The sequence below is a fragment of the Corythoichthys intestinalis genome, chromosome 15 (genome assembly GCF_030265065.1).
Source record: "Corythoichthys intestinalis isolate RoL2023-P3 chromosome 15, ASM3026506v1, whole genome shotgun sequence".
Lineage (NCBI taxonomy): Eukaryota > Metazoa > Chordata > Actinopteri > Syngnathiformes > Syngnathidae > Corythoichthys > Corythoichthys intestinalis.
Genome location: NC_080409.1, coordinates 32241383 through 32260636, shown reverse-complemented (window position 1 = coordinate 32260636; position 19254 = coordinate 32241383). Strand labels below are relative to the sequence as shown.

Sequence of the window (19254 nt, the reverse complement as noted above, 5' to 3'; positions counted from 1 at the left end):
TTAATATATCAAATACAATTAACTTTAAAATCTGACGTTCGGCAGCGACACGTTTACGCATGCGATGAAGCCTCGTCACGCTGTAATTGTGTCACCAACGCTGGTTGGTCTTGTTTCGAAAGTGCGGAAGTTGAGGACCACGCTAGGCCTGAACAATATTGGAAAAAACTATTACTGCGATTTTTGGGGGGTTTGCGATATTATATTGCGATATTTTTTTTTAAAAAAAAAGTTTTTTTTTTTTTTTTTTTTTTTTTTAGAAATTTTCACTAGATGACTTGAATAACTGTTTGGAAAGACTTTGGATGACTCACAATGACCAGTGTACAGTGATCCCTCGTTTTTCGCGGTTAACGGGGACCAGAACCCACCGCGATCAGTGAAAAACCGCGAAGTTGTGCACCCCGCCCCCCAAATTTTTATTTTTTTGTGTGTGCTCAATGTATTTATTCAGATTTAGCATTGGAAAGAGATACATATAAGGCATGTTTTTTTCTCACTTTTTCCCCAAAGTATGATTTTTAAAAAATGTGTGTGTGTGTATATACAGTGCCTTGCAAAAGTATTCGGCCCCCTTGAATCTTGCAACCTTTCGCCACATTTCAGGCTTCAAACATAAAGATATGAAATTTAATTTTTTTGTCAAGAATCAACAACAAGTGGGACACAATCGTGAAGTGGAACAACATTTATTGGATAATTTAAACTTTTTTAACAAATAAAAAACTGAAAAGTGGGGCGTGCAATATTATTCGGCCCCTTTACTTTCAGTGCAGCAAACTCACTCCAGAAGTTCAGTGAGGATCTCTGAATGATCCAATGTTGTCATAAATGACCGATGATGATAAATAGAATCCACCTGTGTGTAATCAAGTCTCCGTATAAATGCACCTACTCTGTGATAGTCTCAGGGTTCTGTTTAAAGTGCAGAGAGCATTATGAAAACCAAGGAACACACCAGGCAGGTCCGAGATACTGTTGTGGAGAAGTTTAAAGCCGGATTTGGATACAAAAAGATTTCCCAAGCTTTAAACATCTCAAGGAGCACTGTGCAAGCCATATTGAAATGGAAGGAGCATCAGACCACTGCAAATCTACCAAGACCCGGCCGTCCTTCCAAACTTTCTTCTCAAACAAGGAGAAAACTGGTTAGCCGGGAAGTTAGGCTGCACGTGATGAAGTTACCCTGATAAGCCAGAAAACAGGTGTGAACCTACACCGGTGTTCGGCCATTCCTTACTACGCGGCGAAACGTCTACACAATGCTCAGGGCGCTTGCGCATGCATTCACACGCATGCGCACATCGGTTAGAGGCGGTGATTACTCACTATTTTTGTTTTTATTTAGTTATTTAGAACCTTTTCACAGCCTCAAAGATACTTTTTGCATGTATTACCCTCTCATACTTTTAACCATTGTGTTTTTTTGTGATAGCTTTGAAGCAGTTGACCACATTAGTCACGTAGCGTATTTAAACCGTCCTTATTTGATATAACTACATTTAAGTATTTTCTGCAGGCATTTTTTTAGTACCTTATTCCTGTATGCATCTAAACAAAACAAGTTTAGAGCGCACGGTAGTACTTTAGGTGTCAAATTCGACTAATGTAGACGTTTCGCCGATGTAGGATATTTTGGCAGAACACCGGCTTCGTAGTACAGGCCACAGATGTCCAATCCATTTTGATTATGATTGTGGCAGCCAATGAAGTGACGTGGCAGTAAAACATCACATGACCCGGAAGTTCTCTCCTCCTACCCTGACCCTCCGTGTGTAGAGAGGAAGAGTCAATTAGCATGTATGCGTCGCTGGTGGCTAAAACACGCAGAAACAAACTTATTTTCAGACGGGACTCATATGGAGGACATGAAGTCTGGCGTGTCCTGCTTGGACGTCGACGCGTCGAGTCGCCTCGCTTGTGAAACGTCACGGCTGGCCGGACAATAGCCCCTCTGAAGCTAGTTAGCTTAGCTTATCTAGGAGGAGGCCACTAATTATATTACACGTCGTCATTTTACTGTCTCTGGGAGTTTGCTGAACTTGTTTGGGAAGGCAGGCCTGCAGAGTTCTGGGTGTGTCTATTTGTCTCCAAAAGTTTTCATTTTTCTTGGAGGGGTTCGATTTAGCCGCAGCGCTCAAAGTGCAGCTATGGTGGACTTCAGCACTATCAGCCTGCTGTCTCTTGCCATGCTGGTGGGCTGCTATGTGGCCGGGACCATTCCCTTGGCGGTCAACTTCTCCGAGGTAACCTTTTATGCCAGAAGTGAGCAGCAAACTTTTCAACCCCAGGGCTGCTGTAATGTTGTTTATTGTGGGGATGATATGCAAAGAAAAGCCCTTCACATATAATATTCGAATTTTGGTTCCGTCCACTTTTTCGGCGCGCCACACGGTTTGACCCGATTCACATTGTTCTGACATTCCATAACTTCACTTGACGATTTCGCCCCTATCATCACAGTTGCGCGAAAACATCGGTGAGTTTGACAAAAAAAAAAAAAATCAATTTTAGTGACAAAAACACTTGAAATGTTAAAGGGAACTTCGGACTTAGACTAGGCTCTAATAAGCCACAACTGTTCTCTTTTACCAAAATATGTTGTTAGAAACACATAAAGTATTGCCATTGAGTTAAAAATCGATAATATTTAGTACATGTTTTGACCTACAGAGGGTGCCATGTTGTAAGACCACAATGGACGCTCAGGGTGATGACTTATATTGTCACTGTCACTCGACAAATACTACCGATGTTCTGCAATTCCTTCCTACGCGGTGAGACGTCTGCACATTGCTCAGTGCACTTGCGCAAACATTTGGATGCATGTGCGCATTGATTAAAAGCGGCGAGGAGTACTCACTATTTTTGTTTTTGAGTTTTTTGTTACCTTTTCATTGCCTCAAAAAGAATTTTTGAATGTATTTCCCTCGCATATTTTTAACCATCGTTTTCTTGTGGTAGCTTAATAGCTACCACAAGAAACCATCTGGGGGGAGAGGACCGGCGATGGTTGTCATGAAGCTGGCTGACCACAAGAGCAAGACTGCTCTGCTTAAGCAGGGCCACCGCTTGAAAGGATCGAATATTTTTCTCAACGATAACCTGACCCGCCGGAATGCCGAAATTGCAAGAAAAGCACGTCAACTCAAGAAAGCGGAGTAAATTGCCAGCACCTGGATCTCGGATTGCAGGATCCTCATCAGGTCGAAAGATATGAAGACCAAAGTGATAAGGCACCTTGAGGATCTGACCCCATTCGAAAATTAATGATGACATCTGAAACCCTGTGCACACTTCGATTAAAAGTGGATGACCAGATTGAAGAGTGCCATGACGACCCAAATGTAAATCTTGATCCGGACCACAACTTTTACAATAACATTTCGGATAACTGAAAATACTACACACCACACCAGTATAACAACTCCATGGATTTGGACGGTAAGCTGAAACTAATTCATTTCAACGGCAGAAGTCTTCCACGGTTATGAACTGTAACACAACGGAGTTGCGAAACTGGTCGCTGAGTTCACTGGACAGAATTTTTTTTTTTTTTTTTTCTCCAACAATGCGACCTTCATCGAACCAACGCCCATGTATCTAAGTGTTATGGCAATTCAAGAACTTTTGGGAAGAAAATTCATGTGCTCATGTAATGCAATGTATAATGCCTACTCTACCATGTTTTGATTGTGCGTCCTCGGCTGCAGGGGACGGGACTTCATAAGCATATGCTTCTCCCGTCAGCCCTTGTCTTTCTTCGGTTCTTTCTCTCTCGGGTTAAACATATCACATCTTGTAACTGTCAATGATACCGATGATGACAATAAATAAATAGAAAATAAATAAAAGCAGAGTGCTGATCTGTTGACCACATTAGTCATGCAGCATATTTAAACCATCCTTATTTGATATAACTACATTTAAGTATATTTTTAAGGCATTTTTTAGTACGTTCTGCCAGTATGCATCCAAACAAAAGTTGAAAGCGGACGGTAGTACTTTGGGTGTCAAATTGGCCTCTTGTAGGACGTTTTGCCGATGTAGAATATTTTTTCAGAACACCTGGTTTGGTTACTGCAATTTCTTCTACGCAGCGAGACGCCCAACATCGGATAAAACGGCGAATACTTACTATTTGTGTTTTTGTGTCTTTTTTTTTTTTTACCTTTTCATTGCCTCAAAATACTTTTTGCATGCGTTTCCCTCTCATACGTTTAAGCATTGTGTTTTCTTGTGGTAGCTTTAAAGCAGATTGTTCATCTGTTGACCACATTAGTCACGTAGCATGTATAAACCACCCTTATTTGATGTTACTTTGTTTAAGTATCTTCTTCAAGCATCTTTAGTATGCTCTGTATGCATTTAAACAAAACAAGTTGAAAGCGCACGGTAGAACTTTACAAGAGGCAAATTTGACACCCAGACGTTTCGCCGGTGTAGCACATTTTGGCAAAACACTTTTTTTTCTACTCTCGTCTCATCCCGTATTTCCTGTTCATTTTGCTTTTGCTGCTTGTTTTAGAAATATCGTTAGTGCATTCGTGCTCATTAATGTTCCTCTCAGGTTCAAATTGACAGGGTTGAACAGATGTCTTTGTCGCCAGAGTAACCATGTGACGTCCTACAAAGAGTTAACAAATTAATAGGAACTGATCCATGAGAGAGCAAAACATCCCCACACATTTTCTTCAGAAATTGCATTTTCTAGTTCTTAATTTTTGAATTAAACCTAGCGCCATATTACTTTTTTGTAATTATGATGTCTTGATGAGAAATTATTTGGAGTAGGGGGGACACCAGGGTCTCGAAATTTCAGCAACTCAAACATGTAGAAGTTCAAAATGGCACAATGGCTATCCTAAATCAAACTTAATTATCACATTGTTTGGCATTTTTTACAAGGTTGATAGTTAAGTTTGTTTTTATATATATGCCTAATTAGCCACTATATGTGATTATTATCATAATGTGTAATGTTACTAGAGATGTCCCTGATCCAATCACGTGATCGGAAATCTGGTCGATCGTGCCATTATTCAGAGATTTGGAATCGGGGTGATCGGATTTTCAATTTAGATAAATTTAAAAAAAAAATAAAAATTGTATTTTGAAGGGCTAAAAAGTAAAATAAAAAATGCAATGGCATTGCCAAAAGAAACAAAAATATATCCGTTTTATACTCCGCAACACTCCTGGAAAAGTGGAAAAGAAAGTACTGTAACATTTTTGGAACTTTTGTACAAAAAAAAAAAAATCAGATCGGGACTCTCAACAGATTCTCAAAATCAGGTGGCTAGGACTCGGGTACAAAAATATGCGATTGGGACATACATTAAGATTACATGTTTTTTGACATTAATCAATTAGATATTTTACTGTACCTATAATATTAGGGAGCTGAAACTGTTGATGGGGAAAAAAAAAAAATCATCATAGCATTCTGCTATTTTAAGGTAGCTTTGCTAAATGTCCTTCATTACCGTAATGCGTAGCTTTCATGAGAATCACCCACCCGGTCTTTGCTAAACCATTGCTGCTGAAAAATGCACATTTTGATACCCATTGTCAATAATGTATTGTTTTTGTGACATGGACACCCATTCGTTATTTTTTTTTATATTTTGTAGAAATGCACCCAAAATTTGTTGGCAGAAAGTTTTTGGCCGAAATGTGACTTAAAACGTGGATTTGATTCGAAATAATAGTACTATAACCGAAGAAGTAGTACTAAAACCAAAATTTGCGTTAACGTAAGCAAAGTCATGACGGCCTTTAATTTTGTTCTAATTTTGTAAAATGTGTCCATTTAGGAGAAGCTAAAGCTCGTCACCGTGTTGGGAGCAGGACTCCTGTGCGGCACGGCCCTCGCAGTCATCATTCCCGAAGGCGTTCATGCTCTTTACGAGGAGATCCTGGAAGGTAAACAAGCCAAACACATTATACCAATATCAGTAAGTAACGACTAGTGTTGGCCCAATACAGTGGTACCTCTATTTACGAAATTTAATTGGTTCTGAAAGTAGGTTCGTAACTTGAAAGTTCTGTAACTAGAGCTGCGTTTTCCATGTAAATGCGCTAATCTGTTCCAAGTAGAGGCGTGTAAAATTTCCGATTCTTAGATCATTTGCGTTTCGGTCGTGGAAGATTTGGAGAACAATTCACAAATATCCAAATTCCGATTAGTGAAATATGCCAAATAAAGCGGAACTAAAACACAGTCAGCGCGGTCTTCGGGACTCAGTGAGGAACGGACCGACTACTTATGCCGCGAGATAAAAAAACATTAATACCTGACTGCAGCCGACAGCCGCTTCAGACAATGCCCACGTTGCTACAAACTGCCTCCACATAATGCTATGGTAGATATCGCATGTTTATAGAACTAGATGCAAAATGGTGGACTCGGTGGCCTTAGCACATGTATGGAGAACTAGATGCGAAATGACAGACTTGCTGCTGTTAGTAAACAGCCGTCATCTTAAAGCAGTAGACGTCTCTGAAAGGCTCTTGTAGCGAACCTTCCGAGCGAACCTAATGAACTTTTTATCTAAAATACTCCTAAATTGGCAAAATCATGACGTGAATCTATCTTAAAAGGATGAAACAGTTTTAAAACTTTCACATGTTGAAAGTGGACAGAAGGGAACAATTTTAACAACTTTAACGGTTGATTCACAACATTAAATTGAATGTAGTTTAAAGCTGCTGATACAGAATGGGGACTTGAGTATTTTATTTACTGTTTTGAACTGTTAACTTAATAGTAGTAGTTTATAGCGGTGGGAATCTTTGGGCACATAACGATTCGATTACGATTCAGAGGCTCAGATTCGATTATAAATTGATTATTGATGCACACTTTTTTGTGCACTACTTCCAAAATTGTTCAAAAATCTTCTCAGGCTAAACAAACTATTTCAGTATCAAGTTAACCGTTAAAAACAGTAAATAAAATACTGAAGTCCCCATTCTGTATCGGCAGCTTTAAACTACATTCAATTAATTTAATGTTGTGAATGAACCGTTAAAGTTGTTAAAATTGCTCTCGTTATTCCATAATTTCCCTTCTGTCTACTTTCGAAGTTTTAAAACTGTTTCATCATTTAAAGATGGATTCAAGTCGAGATTTTGCCAATTTTATTTTATTTTTTCAAGATAAAAAGTAATTAGGTTCGCTACAACAGCCTTCTAAAGAAGTCTACTGCTTTAAGATGGCGCCTGTTTACTAGTGCGGGAAAGTCTGTCATTTCGCATCTAGTTCTTGGTATATGATCTATGATCATATCTAGTTCTAGATATATGTGATATCTACCATAGCCCTATGTTGTCGTATGTTTGTAGCAACGAGCAACTAGGCGCTGTTTGTAGTGGCTGACGGCCGCAGTCAGGTATTATTGTTTTTTGTTTTTTTTTTATCTAACGGCATGAGTTGAACATGATATATACTCTCGGTCCGTTCCTCATTGCGTCCTGAAGACCGCGCTGACTGTGTTTTACAGTGGGGAGAACAAGTATTTGATACACTGTCAATGGGGAAAACCCATTGACAGTGTATCAAATACTTGTTCTCCCCACTGTATCTCCGCTCTACCTGGTATAATTCAATAATCGGAATTTGGATGTTTGTGAATCGTTCTCGAATCTTCCCCGGCCGAATCGCGAATAATCTAAGAATCGGAAATTTCGCACGCCTCTCGTAGTTTATTTATGCCTGAGAGGATTTTTGTACAATTTTTGTAACTAATGTACGAAACATTAAAATCGGGTTATAGCTGGGGGGTATCAATAATCGATTTATAATCGAATTGTAGCCTCTGAATCGTAATCGAATTGTTAGGTGCCCCAAGATTCCCACCTTTAGTTCCAAAGAGACCCCCAAAATTCAGACATAAATCTTTAATAATGCCATAGAGTTTATAACCATTGACGGGACAAGGGGCGCGGGGCTGATTAATAGGGGGCCTGCATTGTTGGCGTAGCTGTCAAAGCTGACCGAGTGGAATCACAGACAAAAAGTTTTTTTGCGTTGAAAATTCTTGTGAATAAATGCTTAAATCCCCGAATTCTTTATAGATATGAACGTAAAGCAGTCTCGATTCTTTGTTAAAAGAGCTAAAAACCTGGCAGTTACACATCTATACGTAAATATGTTGAAAAATGACGCCAATGCCGTAGCAGTTCCCATTCTCCCATTGATTTTTTTTTCGCAACGTTTCAAAATGCATGCATGGTATGAAAAATATAATAATTACCTTGAATTCTGTTCATAATTTTTATGGACAGAATTTCTAGGCGCAGCCGAAGCGTTGAGGGTGTCCGGTTTGGTGGCCTCAGCATTGCATCTCTGCTTTTTGCAGATGATGTGGTGCTGTTGGCTTCATCAAGCCATGACCTCCAACTCTCACTGGGGCGGTTCGCAGCCGAGTGTGAAGCGGTTGGGATGAAGATCAGCACCTCCAAATCCGAGACCATGGTCCTCAGCCGGAAAAGGGGGGCATGCCCTCTCCGGGTCGGGGATGAGATCCTGCCCCACGTGGAGGAGTTGAAGTATCTTGGGGCCTTGTTCACGAGTGAGGGTAGGAGGGAGTGGGAGATTGACAGGCGGATCGGTGCAGCGTCTGCAGTGATGCGGACTCTGCACCAGTCCGTTGTGGTGAAGAAGGAGCTGAGCCAAAAGGCGAAGCTCTCGATTTACCGGTCGATCTACGTTCCTACCCTCACCTATGGTCACGAGCTGTGGGTCGTGACCGAAAGAACAAGATCCCGGATACAAGCGGCCGAAATGAGTTTCCTCCGCAGGGTGTCTGGGCTCTCCCTTAGAGATAGGGTGAGAAGCTCGGTCATCCGGGAAGGGCTTAGTGTCGAGCCGCTACTCCTCCGCGTTGAGAGGAGCCAGTTGAGGTGGCTCGGGCATCTGGTTCGGATGCCTCCTGGACGCCTCCCTGGAGAGGTGTTCCGGGCATGTCCCACCGGCGGGAGGCCCCGGGGTCTACCCAGGACACGCTGGAGAGACTATGTCGCTCGGCTGGCCTGGGAACGCCTTGGAATCCCGCCGGAGAAGCTGGCTGAAGTGGCTGGGGAAAGGGGAAGTCCGGACTTCCCTGCTAAAACTGCTACCCCCGCGACCCGACACCACACTAAGCGGAAGATAATGGATGGATGGATGGACCTTGAATCCTCGCACAAATCACTCCTGAGACAATCCTTCCTGTTTGTATGCAGTACAGCTTTCGTACTTTTTAAATCCGGCGTGTTAAAATCCTGCATGTTTTTACTCGGAGACCGACGGGAATAACTGAAGCGGACTTAGAGCGGCCCCCTCCTTAAAGGCATTGCGTGGTGAAGGTCGATTCTGACCCGTCAATCATAATGAAGTCTATGATAATGCATCAAAACATGTAACAAATACATGTTACAATTACATTATTGCACAATGCACATAAAACAAGAATTGTGCATAATGGAAAAAAAAAAAAAAACAAGAATAAAAGTTAATACACTCCTATAAAGCTGTCGGAATACGAAGGGTGAATGAAGAGGACTCTGGGATACACACATACACTTACAGTAGAGGACCCTCTTAGCCAATTAGATGCCAGAAATGCTAGGCAATAGCCAATGGCGTAGCAGCTATAAGTATGTTACGTTCAGTTAACTCTGGGAGCTGCAAGTACCTGCCATACTGTTTTTGCCTTACGTATCCTGAAATTTCTTTCGTAACGAGAGTTAATATTTTCCCGTGGAGGCGTGTCTTAACCTGAAAATTTTGTTTGTAGAGACATTCTTAAGTAGAGGTACCGCAGTAGTTTTTTTGGCCGTTATTTTTTCCCCCCAACTTTTTTCTATTGCAATTTCAAGAATAGTTTGTTAAAATGGTATGTACTAGTATTTTCAATCAAATGTTATTTTAAAAGTACTCCTATTGCCCCCTTAATGTCTTTGTTATCAAATAAGCAGCGTGAATGATGTACCTTTTAGGCCCAGGGGGCGGGCACCATGGCCCCAGCCAGGTTGGCGTAGTCGCTGAGGCGTCGGAACCCAAAGGCGAAGCGGCGGCGGAGGCTCTGCTGAGTGTGGAAGGCCACCACGAACACAGCCACGAGCAGCTACACGCCTGCATTGGCGTCTCGCTGGTGCTGGGCTTCGTCTTCATGCTGCTGGTAGACCAGATCGGCTCGTCGCACATGCACAGCGCTGAAGGTGAGACGCAAACCTGGTTGCCAAGAATGTTCATGTGTGATGTCGGGATACACTAAATCGGGCCTTTTTATAATCTCAGATTTCTTCATATTAAACTTTTCAGGTTATTTATACGTAAGATTGAGAACACTCAATTAACCTAGTGTTTCTCAGTTATTTTCTGTTACGCTCCCCCAGGATGAGGAGAATTTTTTTAAAATATTAAAACCGTCCAAGTCCTCATTTCAAGACTTAACCTTTTTTCTAATATAATTATTCAGTTAAATCACTATAGCATTAAATTTACCTTTGCATTCTTTTGTTATTGTCCTACGTTTTTGTGTGTGTGTGTGTGTCTCCTTTGTGTAACAGATTCAGAATCAGCCAGAGTATCGTCCTCTAAAATTACCACCACCCTCGGATTAGTGGTGCATGCTGCTGGTAAGTCTTAAATTTGCTGCCATTGACGGTGATAGACATCCAATGCATTTGGTTTGGAAAGGAAATATTCGATCGCTGCCAGCCCTTCCCAATCCAAATGGATTAGATGGTTATTGCCGTTACAGAATGTTATTACTAAAGGTCAATCGAAATATCGAGCCGATATATGATCTTTGTCAAGACCATTGGCGTTGTTGTTAATATTGGCGTTTGTAACAGTGTTATTTTTCTCAGTTGTGCGTAATCTAATTACTTTTCCCATCTTTGCAACACCTTTACGGAGGATGAGAAGGGGCGTGTTTCTACAATTTGGTTGAATGAAGCGCACATTGTCTGATTCTACCTGAAGCATCATCTGGAAGAGAGCTGTTCGGGAGGGAGGAGGAGGGAAGGGAGTTGTAATGCCGTTGCGAATGCGATGATGATTGGCTAGATGGTCTAGGGATGGAGAAACCGAAAACAATGAACCACTTTTGAGACAACTGCCCTAAATTGATTCACTGCTCCGAGGCATTTGACACTGCAGTAGAGCTCCATCTGCTGGATAAACCTGTGCACATTTCTTTCTAAAACTGTGAAGTTCTCAAATTCATTCCATGCTGTAATGTAATGAGCCTCAGCATTATGTTCAATAGAATATGTGAATGCTCTTTCAACCGTGGGATTGTGTCGTCATTATGTGTAATTTACACTTACACATGCTCCTCCTAGTGAACAGTGTTACAAAAGGATGTAGAAGAATAAAAATGTAACTACCGATTTATACAATGGGTACATTTGCCTTTTATAATAAGTGTGCTTTGGATGATCGATATTGGCCTTTGAAAATCCAACATTAGTCGACCTCTAGTTGTTACGAACTACCACAACACATACTGATAGGGTTCGGTACACATTGCTGAGCTCGCTTTGAATGAGTTCACCTTCATAGCTGAGGGGATGAGGAAACTACCAAGCCATATTTGATTTCTGTGAGGAATTTGATTCTCTTGTTACAAAAAACAACTAATTAAGTAAATAAATATGAAAATTTTGCATTTCGCGGCATTTATTTATCCAGGTTAGATGTCATTGTGACCTTCAGGTGTTGTGAATCTTGCGACCAATATGTCAATCACTTATTGTTTCCTAGCTGACGGCGTGGCCCTCGGAGCCGCTGCCTCCACGTCTCAAACCAGCGTCCAGCTTATCGTTTTTGTCGCCATCATGCTACACAAGGTAGACTGCACGTTAGCCGGACAGTATTTTAGTGGCAGTGGGAACCTTTAAAGGAAAAATTTGGAATCATGCCTTCTGCAGGCTCCCGCTGCGTTCGGCCTGGTGTCTTTTCTCATGCACGCTGGGCTGGAAAGGAATCGAATCCGAAAGCACCTGCTGGTCTTTGCCCTGGCCGCTCCTGTCCTGGCCATGCTCACTTTCCTTGGACTCAGCCAGGTACAACAAATGTGACGTCTTTTTGTCAAAAAAAATGGTGAACATTATAATTTTTTAGATTTGCCCTTTCAGAGTCATATATGAAATTAGAAGATTCTGATCTTTGTAATAAATCAAAGTGAGCCACAGTGGTACCTTGACATATGAACGCTTCTGTACACAAAATATTCAGTTTGTGAAAGGTTTTTCTACGCTTTTTTCGCTACATATTACAAAAAACATTCAAAACACAAAAGATACTGTGTACTGTAAAAGATGCGTATGTGCTTTCTGCTTTTAAAAGTCACACTATGTGATCCTGCTGCGCTATTGGTTAGAATCTTTTCCATAATGCTTAGTAACTGGATTTTTCTGCCCTATTGGTCAGAATCCTTCTCATCATGCTTCAGTAACACGATTCTGCTCTTCTATCAGCCTATTGTTGATGCCATTTCAATTTGGGTGTCGCAGTGTGATGACTTGTACAGGCGCGACAGTGTTGTAGGGAACTTGTCATTTTCGCCAAAAGAGCACAGTTCTCGTTTTTGTCTCATGAAAAGTTTTTACGCCCACATATCGTCCGCTCCGCTACATTGATATCACTTTCGGACATCGCCTCACTTCGGTTAAGTTCACTTGAAAGGTAAGGTATTTTTTCGTTTTTCTTTGCATTATATTCTATTATCTACTTCATTACAGGTATTAATGGCTAGGTATATTAAATGATTTAAATATTTTGGCCCGTTTTATTCTGATTTTTTTCCTGATTATAAAATCTAATGTGGCGTTTAGGGCTGGGCCATATGTACAGTGGGGTAAATAAGTATTTAGTCAACCACTAATTGTGCAAGTTCTCCCACTTGAAAATATTAGGCCTGTAATTGTCAACATTGGAATTGACTTAGATATGCGTCAACGAAATCCAAGTACATTAGTATCAATAGAATCGACTAATGCTAGACACAAAGTGCCTGTGGCCTGGCTACCGGTAGCTGCTTTACTATTATCCGACTCAATCCATCACGTTCACTTGTAGCGTTAGCGTACCGGTTGATAGCAACGTGCTTCAGTTTGTTTGATTTTCTGATAGCCACGTCACGTATGTACACTGGCTGTACTTTCTTAAAGGGGAATGAACATAGCTTACCAACACATAGTCAAAGCATGCTTAAAAGACTTCAATTTTCTCGTTTCATTAAAAAAAAAAATTACCGACATGGTCAAAATTACATCGGTCATGGTAAATCATCTTGGTAACGGTAAAACGTGGTTCAAAATACAAATAAATGATATGAAAGCAACTCAGAATTGGATTAATTTTAAAAGTCGAGGTACCACTGTATTTGTAAACATCTGGTTTTGCTTCGGGAAATGATTGTTTCACATTATGCGTCAACTAATTGCAAAAGTATGACTTTGAGTTAGTTGCAGCCCTAGCATGATGACTTCATTCTTTTCCAATCCATTTACAGAGCAGCAAGGAGGCGCTGTCTGACATCAATGCCACCGGTGTCGCTATGCTCTTTTCTGCTGGCACTTTCCTGTACGTGGCAACTGTGCACGTGTTGCCCGAGGTAGGCGGCGTTGCGGGCCACAGCCACGGAACGCCAGGCGGCAACGGCGGCAAGGGTCTGAGTAAGGTAGAGGTGGGCGCCCTGGTACTGGGCTGCCTTATTCCTCTTCTCCTGTCAGTCGGCCACCACCATTAGGAGGAGGGTGAAAACAAACGACTTGTAAATGTGGAACTTTATGATCACGGCAGTTTTTTTTTTTTTTTTTTACTGTACAGATTTCTTCAACACAGTGACTTTTAAGTGCCATAATAGCTTGAACTCCGCTGCTTCCGGGACATGTTTGTACATTTTGCTGCCCTTCGCTGATTAGAGCGACTCCATCGGCGTAAATACAAGAGATTACTATATCTGGACTCTGTGGCTAAATTTGCTTAAATATGTAAAGTGTAGTCACCTAAAGTTAAGACTTTTTCCACTTTTGGATTGAGGAACTTTAGAAACATTTAAGGTTCTTTGTGTGTGTGTGTGTGTATGTGTGTGTGTGTATATATATTTCTTTGTCATTCCACAGTGAATCTGCCTCATGTTTGATGGTGCAACAAGACGTTTTATGACTAAATTAAAGTTATTTTTCTTTTTAAACTGCAGCTACTGCACATAAACAAGTGTCACACCTCACTTAACTCATTCACTGTCAAGACGTCTTTATAGGGAAAATGAGTATTCTTGATCATTCAAGCACAGGTGTCCAATCAGATTCCAAAAAGGGCCTAGTGGGTCTTTGTTTTTGTTCCAACTATTAAACGCAGTTTGACCAATGAGGTTTTTGCTGATCCAAGCAGCATCAGACTCAACTGATTACACTTCTAAGGGAACAGATTGGTGAAAAGGGCTGCGTTTCAATAACTGTTTGAGTCACTCTCGCTCACTTGCCCTAGGCACTTGCTATGACGTCTCACGTAGGCCACTTGGATGGTGGAGGGAAAATGGGTGGAGGGGGTGTGAAAGGTCAATGGAACACACTTGCCCTCATTCACTCACTGGCCAGACAATCATGGATCCACCACATGTTGTTGAGGTGGAGCTACACTACCTATTCCAAATCACAGAAAAATATACGGAGACTCGTCATTAAGATGGAGACGTATTCCACTCTTGATGGCAATATGTGGGTACCTGGGAATTATCAGAATAATTAGTTATGTATCAAATTTTATTTAGGCAATTCATTTTTTTTGCCTTATAATTTGTAGATTTGTCATTTAAATACATTTAACCTACTTTGTTTAGTTGAAATTAGTTTTAGTTACAATCCATCCCAACGCCATTTGATTGATAGACGATTCCTTTTGTTAAAAGCAAAAATAGAAAAGGCAAGCGAAAAAGAAAAGTCAATGACAAAATATACTTGTATATCTTTATTCATATATTTCTCTATATTTTGGGCATTCCAGTGATTCCATACGTTCTGCCATAACTGCCACAGATGGTCAATCTATTTTTAAATGATGAATTTTACAATTTGAAAGGCAGTTTTGTATAACATTCAAACACTGTGCTGGCTTCTTGCTTCATTTTCTTCTTTGGTGGTAAATAGACAGCAGCCATTGGTGTTTGAGCTTCATTTTCACCACCGCATATTTTCTGTACACTACTGCAACACACTGTGAGATATAGGGAGCTCTGAAGTGACCATCGTTGTTGACTCAATCACTAAGCCCTCAAAGGGTCGATCTAGCCAAGTTCACTTCAGCTGTTTAGAGAAGTGGAACAGCCCTTAACATGGCGGTGTGGATTCCCCCCAAGGGCATGTGTCTAGGGCAAGTGAGCGAGGGCACAGGAAACTTAATGAAACGCAGCCTTCTCTTGATGGCTTGTAATGAAAATCTTCATCCATTAGGCCGTTTGTGGAATCGTTTCGACGCCTGTGATTTGAAGTTTAACTCCAGTGGAAGTCCGCATTGATAATTGCTTGGGTCAAAATATTGAATTCATTAAAAAAAAAAAAAAAAATCCTGACTATAATATGGTTTCAAAATTGGGGGAAAAATAAGTAAAGGCCGTCTTAGAAGTGTGCGCTCAAACTTTGCTCAAGTGCCAAATATTGTTACAAAGTGGGTAATACTTTGTGAACGCAGATAGACGCATATCTATCAACAACAGGACTTTGCGAAAGCAAAACAGCCGGCCGGCGATCAGTTAGATTAGTTTTATTGATTTGGGTGAAGAAACTGCCTTCTAGTCTGCCTCATTTCACATGGCTGAATCCAGGTGCTCCCTGTTAAGGCCAACATAAGCTACAATTTTGTTTGAGCTTATGTTTTTTTTTAATGCATTCTTTATTTAGTTTAAAGGTGCTTTTTTGTCTATTTTTGTGGGAATATATGACTGAACCATTTGTTAAGAGCATTGTAAAAAAATTAGCATTTTATAACATTTAAACTAGCGGACTCTTGCTGTGAAAGTTTTTGTTGTTGGTAATTTAATTTTTCCATGTTCCTTATCCGATTACTCGATTATTGGAACTAATGGTTAATCGATTAATCGACTACTGAAATAATCGATAGCTCCAGCCCTTCAGTAAATGCTCAATGTATGCTAAAATTCGCTTGAAATGTTTTGTGTTCACACAGATCTTATGTCGCCCAAAGTCTGAGCTCACGAAATCGAACAACTTCTGGCTCACGGAAAGTAAAAATAAGGAATATAACGACTATACTCTCGTGATGTTACAATTTTTTTTGAAATAATAGGACTTTAATCTTGTATTAACACAAAGTATGGCTTTGCAATCGTCATATTGTGACCTTTTCTGGAAGTTCTATTTCTCTTCGTTTGGCTCCGGCAGCTAGATACTTGGCAGGTGAAGTCACGAGAATGAGACAAAGTACTTAAAGGCGTACCGCAAGCAACACGTCACTTTTGCTCATTAATATTCATGATGTTAACAATTGTAGATAGGTGGGTCGACCTCCTGTTTGATCCTATTTTTAAACGAATGGAAATAGTGTACGAACAACATGTTTACTGAGCTAAACCTACCAATTCTGTCCAAAAATGATGTCCCCGGTGCCAAATTCACTGGTAAAGATGTGGAAGAACATACAAATGTCCAGTTAAAGAGATTGCTGGAGTGTTGAGGGCTGAAAAAGACGAGCCGGCCTGATCCGCGGTTAGCTTTTTTTATCGACACCTTTTTCTGGTGTGCATTGCCTTATGCCACTGAAAATGACCTCCTGTTTCAACAAGCTATCCTTTACCACCATATGCCCTGTCTATCTTATATATTATATCCTCTGGTTGTTTCACGTCTCTGACCGTTCTTGGGGACAATTTACATTGCTATTTTTGTGTAGCGATTGCAAATGCTACTCGGTGACAGGCAATGAACTTTTAATTTTTTCATTAATAACATATCTTAATTTTATAATTTATTTACACTTCCCCCTTACTAAAGTTGTATTTTTACAACAGAAAAGGTAACAGTGGCAGTTAGATACCATTTAAATTTTTTTCAGGTCATTCATTGTGAGACAGAACCAGCACGCCAAAACGCCACACTAAAAAATGTAAAAATATCAAAATGGCTTACTTCTTCGTCCTCTGAAGAACCGTGGACCCCAACAAAATGTTTACTGCATATGAAGGCGAATGGCTTCACCTTGCTGGTGTTAAACTGGTCTTTTGGAAGTGTGCGCAAGTTGATCCATACTTCACATTTTTTTCTCTTGAGTTTTTGGTTTCGGAAAACCGATGAAGAAAACATCATGTCGTTTCTCCAAGTTCCATAGCAGCAGTGTTTGAGCGGCATGTTTTTTTTTTTTTTTTTTAAATTAGCTGAGAAAACGCAGAAATAACATGGTTTGTATGCAAGGGCGTGTCGATGATGTCCCACTTCCGCGTTACCATGGCGACGTCACTGTCTTAAAAATAGTATTCGTACGGTACGCTATTTTTCTTAGTCTATGCACATTTTTAGCACTGCAACGAATTTCATGTATTTAGAAAAATAATTTAAAAAACTGGAGTGTCTCTTTAAAAAATAAATGCTCCAGAAGACTTGACATCCTCATAACTTTTTGGGTAATGTAAAGGCCTCAATACAGACATCTGCGAAAACAAGTTCGACATGACCCAAAATGTGGACGCCAGGTCTCAATTCTAATTATTAAGGGTGTAACGGTACATGTATTTGTATTGAACAGCTTTGGTACGTGGTTCTCGGTTCGGAACGGTAGTGTACCGAACGAGTTTCTGACGTAATGTAACCCTTACTTTTCGAGGCTGTGAGTCGATCGGGTTACAGTTTCTTTGTGTAGATTATATTTACTCCGTCTTCTCTACTATAATGAGGACAAACACGGTAGGACAGTATAACCCAGAAACGTCAACGGCGCAACAACGTGGCTGCCGCGAGAACGCAGTAAAACGTGGGTGTTAAAGTCAATCAGCCAATGCACACCAGTCGCAGTGCGGCCACGTGTTAGACACCTCCCAGAAGTGGCTCAACACTACGCACACAAAAAGAACGGCAGAGTTTATTATTTGACGCGAGACGCGACCCTCCTGCGTCAATACTACTACCGGTAGCTAGGATCGGGTAGACCGGAAGTCACTCGTGTAAAAATACTGTGGATCCAGTCTATTTTCAAACTAATATGCAATCATAACCCGCTTTTTGAGTCCATCAGATCTCTTGAGTGGTAGATCGGGGCACAGTTGACTTGTCTTTGTTGATTTACTGCTGTCTTCTCTGCTATAATAATAACCAACACGGCCCCGTGTTCAATACAAAACCCTCCTACCACAACAAAACAGTAGGAACTTAATATTCACATAGGAATTAAAGTTAAACAACATAAGATATACAATATAATGAATACTACATTACAATTGTAAAATATAAATGCATAATAAAATAGAGCTAAAACACCTGTAATTAAATAATAATTATACACAGATCCTGCTTACACAATTAAATTTAATAATTTCTGTGTGGCGCTCTAACTCGAGAAAATCCACCAATAAAGCTTTTGAAAACCGTTCATAAGAAAGAAAAAAAAAATTCATTGAGGCATTTCATTTGTAAAATACATTTGTCATTGGGATTGCTTTTCTCTTTAGCACAGGACTTTTTTCTTCTCTTTCAGAAAGAAAGCTGACCAATACGCGAGGTCTGAAAGGCAAATTGTTGTTGGATAATTTTTAAATACCCGCTACTTTTTGATCAGAATTCTAGCTTTGTATAGGCTAATGTTCCTATTGTTGAAAGCACAAAGGTGTGTAATAAACAACTAGCACATTTATATTTTGCATTTTGTTTTCTTACTGTACCGAAAATGAACCGAACCGTGACCTCAAAACCGAGGCATGTACCAAACTGAGATTTTTGTGTACCGTTACACCCCTATTAATTCTATATATATTTTTTTATCAATCATAATTGTATTTGTTTTTATAAATATACTGTACATTTTTATGAATAAGTAAAATTATGAATTAAAATGTTAATAAAAACAAGATTAAAACATTTCATAGTTTTAAACTCATTACCTGCAATTGACAACAACAGACGTCCGGTTCTTTCGAACCAGGCAGTGACTGCGAATGCTCACGTTTCAATGACATTGACGGCGCTAGACGTCTAATTCATTTTGACTGGGAGGGGGCGAATAAACATTCAAAATGGATTGGACGTCTA

At 40.3% G+C, this 19254-nt stretch overlaps 1 protein-coding gene across 1 annotated transcript; it reads left to right on the top strand.

The window, feature by feature from the left end:
• The first annotated feature begins 1743 nt into the window (after window positions 1-1743).
• Window positions 1744-19217, top strand: slc39a9 (solute carrier family 39 member 9). The gene is made up of 7 exons (XM_057860237.1): window positions 1744-2246; window positions 5817-5925; window positions 9985-10206; window positions 10558-10626; window positions 11759-11844; window positions 11926-12060; window positions 13512-19217. Exons 1-7 carry the CDS (start codon window positions 2151-2153, stop codon window positions 13746-13748), a joined length of 954 nt encoding a protein of 317 aa, XP_057716220.1. The 5' UTR covers window positions 1744-2150; the 3' UTR covers window positions 13749-19217.
• The last annotated feature ends 37 nt before the right edge of the window (window positions 19218-19254 follow it).